Source organism: Magnolia sinica, chromosome 6, assembly GCF_029962835.1.
Source record: "Magnolia sinica isolate HGM2019 chromosome 6, MsV1, whole genome shotgun sequence".
Lineage (NCBI taxonomy): Eukaryota > Viridiplantae > Streptophyta > Magnoliopsida > Magnoliales > Magnoliaceae > Magnolia > Magnolia sinica.
Window position 1 is genome coordinate 52,428,126 of NC_080578.1, and position 2,766 is coordinate 52,430,891.

Here is a 2,766-nt window from a genome sequence, read left to right on the forward strand (position 1 = left end):
ACTTGAGAAAATACCTTAAGACTGTGTCCCACTATATTGTGTAAAATCCACTCCGCCCATCATGTGATAACCACTACCTACATAAGATAAAGCCCAAATAAAACCTCAAATGTGTCACGCCAATCCGAATAATGTAAAACTGCTGATACGGTTGGCATCCCAGTGAGTTTTGTATCAGGCCTATTTTTCTATCTTTTATTTATACCAGAAACTTTCACCTGATTAACTGTTTTGATGAAAGATAAATACCACGATGGCCTCACACAAACCTTGACCTCCCAATCTCCCATCCCGTTGTTACATGCAGTGTGGTTCATCTGAGCTGTGGATCTAAATTAATTTCGGCATTAGGGCCTAGCATCGAGGTAGAACCTGATAGATGGAATGGATTTTAAATATACAACATGGTGGGCTCCGTAGACTGCTTTACGCACTGCGTGGAACAACACTTATTCTATAGCGTTCCGGTCCGATGAGAAATTTTGATACAGAATGAAATGCATGAAGGTATGCATGTGAAATGCATGTGAGCGCGTGGCCTTTCTCATCCCCAATAGGGGATAAATAAATAACCAACTTTGACACCCTTGGCAGATTGGGATGGTGGACGAAACTTCACATGACATATTATAGCATTAATTACTCCGTACAAATCGTGGGGTCCTAAATTAGATATACCGTAATGAAAATTAAACTGATTCAATCTGCACCATAGTCTGATCATTAACAATTCACAAGTGTTCGTTGTATATCCTACGCCATGAAATTATCTGTTATAAAAAAAATCGAACTAGTCCCTCACACGGAAAGAACAATTATTTAAATATGAGAGAATTCTGAATAGAGGTGGTTGAATGTACATGCACTACACCAAAATCGTCATTTCGGAACGGTTTAAAACCATTTCTAAATGAAGCGTCGTAAGAAAACAGGAACTGTTTAGAACCATTTTGGGTACCGTTTCAATTTTCATAAATGAAATTTTGGGAACGGTTTTAAACCGTTCTGGTGCCAATAGTCACATTTAAGGCACAAAATTTTAGAAACGTCTTTGAACGCCTATTAATGTTGCCAACGGTCGAAATTTTAAGAACAATTTTAAACCCTGATAAACACACAAAATTTAGGGTCAAGGGAAATAAATTAACAGAAGTTTATTACATTGCATCAAAATAGAGATTAATCCAAATAAAAACATAAGAAAATAATGTGCTTGAAGATGTTTCATTGCAAAATCAAATTTACAAAATAATCTACACTTTAAATTATAGCTTTGCGGAGATGACATGTGAAGCTCCCTCAATGCATTGATCATCATCTCCTAGACCCACAGGAACAAGGCGCTTCCCACCTAAGAATATAAATAACTATAGAAATTGAAGTTAATTGGTAATTGAGTGAAAAAGAAAAGTCTCCCCACTAATGATCAAGATTGAAGAATGGGAGCATGCTACAAAAGACTAAAAACACAAACACACATCTGGGACCCCTCAATAAGCTTGAAATGTTTCCTAAGACATTGTTATTGGTTGTTAAAGGAAAAAAAGAAAACTCACCATTATGGAAGATAAAGCAATTTGGGAGCTCAAACCATCTGATTTGAAGCTCATCTTTTGCATATCGTGGGAGTACGCCAAAGCGAGCTTTCTTTGCTGCATCAAATGAGAAGATTAGCTTCCCATCCTTCACCATTTCCTGAAAATAGGAGTAAAGCAAGCAAAGAATTCTTGTTAATGTAATGGAACTAGCTTCACAACTATTGATTGCTCCAAACATTAACCAAAGGCATATACTGCACCTATACATCATGTTTATCAAAATATCACAAATATCACAAATCATATAAGATTCCAAACAATTTAGAATCAATCAATCGCTGTGAAATGCCAAGTTATTTACCCGAGGTGCACACGATCCATATAGAGAAAATGTCTTGAATGTCTATTGATATTTGATAGTGGTGGTGCAACTAAAGTGAATTTAGTATCATTTCATATTTTTAATTCCTGTCCATTTAGTTTGCTTTGGGTACTAGTTCAGGTACCACCAATGGTTACAAAAGAAGATGCAACAGAGTCTAAAGTACTTGAATCTAAGGCCACCACCTAATCGATTTCCATGTAATGGATCAATCAACTATGAATCTCATTTTATAGATGGTCTTGGATGTTAAAAGAATGTAAGTGCCTATTGTAGTTCTCCACTCCAAGGGTTGAGAAACCTTTGACAATGAATTGCTGAAAAACCAAATGGCAAAAGCCTAAAAGCAGCAGAGCAAGGAAACAAACAGCAGCAAAGCATGTGATTGCCAAGAAATCCTGCCTAACCTGCCTAACCAATGGCGCAAAAGAAGTTACCTGCATTCCTACGTAAAGCATAAGGGAGTTTATTAGGGGCACGTTGTATCGAGTCCCAGCCATAATCCTCATTGTTAATCCAACGTAGAACTACTAGATAGAGATTGTCAGTTCTACTTAAATGCCAAAAGGAATCCCTCAAAACTCGTAGTCTTTCCTTGCCTCTAAATGCTACAATTGAAATCTTGTAGGAAAAAAAATCACATTACATCTACTAGATAAAGATTGTAAGTTGTACTGCAACACAAGCCAACAGCCAAATGATCAATGCCATCAGATTCACAAGTAGCTTGGGAGTTAATGTGGCCCCCGTTAGCATTTAAATGAAAGACAAAATTGCTTAGGATACATTATTCAGCCAAATCATAGATCGACTAGTCATAAACAAGTATTTAGACCACCATATTGA

The 2,766-nt window shown here is 36.8% G+C and overlaps 1 protein-coding gene across 1 annotated transcript; it reads right to left on the reverse strand.

The window, feature by feature from the left end:
• Positions 1-1,114: 1,114 nt before the first annotated feature.
• On the reverse strand, positions 1,115-2,413 carry LOC131248764 (carotenoid 9,10(9',10')-cleavage dioxygenase-like). Its single transcript, XM_058249213.1, has 3 exons — positions 2,358-2,413; positions 1,557-1,695; positions 1,115-1,351 (listed from the first exon to the last, which is right to left on the reverse strand). Exons 1-3 carry the CDS (start codon positions 2,376-2,378, stop codon positions 1,266-1,268), a joined length of 246 nt encoding a protein of 81 aa, XP_058105196.1. The 5' UTR covers positions 2,379-2,413; the 3' UTR covers positions 1,115-1,265.
• Positions 2,414-2,766: the final 353 nt, after the last annotated feature.

Bases quoted from the DNA above. Each gene is read 5' to 3' on its own strand.
- LOC131248764 (XM_058249213.1), bottom strand. From the start codon at position 2,378: ATGCTTTACGTAGGAATGCAG. The intron at 1,696-2,357 runs GTAACTTCTTTT...TCCTATTTTCAG, and splicing joins TGCTTTACGTAGGAATGCAG to GAAATGGTGAAGGATGGGAA. The intron at 1,352-1,556 runs GTGAGTTTTCTT...TTATATTCTTAG, and splicing joins TTGCTTTATCTTCCATAATG to GTGGGAAGCGCCTTGTTCCT.